Source organism: Cariama cristata, unplaced genomic scaffold, assembly GCF_000690535.1.
Source record: "Cariama cristata isolate BGI_N322 unplaced genomic scaffold, ASM69053v1 scaffold43796, whole genome shotgun sequence".
NCBI classification, from domain to species: Eukaryota; Metazoa; Chordata; class Aves; order Cariamiformes; family Cariamidae; genus Cariama; species Cariama cristata.
The window spans coordinates 1-1,039 of NW_009623476.1; the positions used below are offsets into that span (position 1 = coordinate 1).

The 1,039-nt window shown below is 53.1% G+C and overlaps 1 protein-coding gene across 1 annotated transcript; it reads right to left on the minus strand.

Moving 5' to 3' along the window:
* Positions 1 to 3: 3 nt before the first annotated feature.
* On the minus strand, positions 4 to 589 carry LOC104157166 (nucleus accumbens-associated protein 2-like; the record flags this gene model as incomplete). The annotated part of the gene is given in 2 exon segments (XM_009702739.1): positions 4 to 392; positions 395 to 589. Coding segments are annotated over 2 exon segments (525 nt in total), but the record flags the coding sequence as incomplete, so codon positions are not given.
* Positions 590 to 1,039: the final 450 nt, after the last annotated feature.

Below are 1,039 nucleotides of genomic sequence, written 5' to 3' on the forward strand. Positions count from 1 at the left end.
CTGCAGCTCGAGGTTCTCGTGTTTGACGCGCGTAAGGAGCGGGATGGGCATGGAGGGGGACATGACGTAGGGCGCCGAGGCCGACTGCAGCTGGTTGCAGGGACTCTGCGGCTCCGAGCTGGGGTCTTCGATCATGGTGGTCTGAGAGTCACAGTGGGGAGAGCTGACCTTGAACATCAAGTCCGTCCCTTTCTCCACGATGTGCTGGATCTGCAGGAAGCCCGCTGTGTACATCACCACCAGCTGCTCGCTCGCTGCCATGGTCAGCTTCCCGGTGTAGCAGAAGGAGAGGATCTGCTGGAAGCAAGCTGGGGGGACGGTGCCCGGCAGCTCAAAGGCGTTTTTGCTGTTCCCACTGAACAAGTCTCGGAAGTAGAGGCTGGGACCGGGCCCGCCCGGTGCGCCTTGAAGGCTTGGCCCTTCACCACGATGGAGACATCGCAGTACAGCCCCAGCAGCCGCTGCTCGTTCAGGCAGCCCAGAACGGTGTTCCCGAAGTTGGGAATCTCTATGTGCAACATCTGCGACATGGCTCAGGATCGGCTGGAGCTCCTCAGACATTCAATGCAGGAATATCCAAAGTAGGGCACATCTGAAAAACGGAGAAGGCAGGGAGAGAGGCACAGCGTTTTTAGACAGTTCACCAAAGCAGGCACAAGCAGAGGAACCCACCTCACCCGACATCAAAGGCTCAAAGCTAAGCTCCGAGAGCCGAGGCGGAAAAGCAACCGCTTATAAAAATTACTTATCGATGTTTTCAAACACCGTTGGAAATGCCGTCGGTGGATGGCAAAGGATATTCCAAAAAGGCAAGTATTTTCTTCAAGTTGTGGTCTGTTTAAATAAGCACCACCGATTTATTCCCCCGAGGGTTTTACTTTATGCAGGAAAATCTGAACGGTAATGGGAGAGGAGCGAACAGCGAAGCAAACAGAAGACAGTCAGACAGATCTCGGGTAGCATTATATAAGAAACACAACAACCAGCAGCTATGTTGAAACTACAGAAAAGATATTTATAAAACAATGTGCCATTCTGC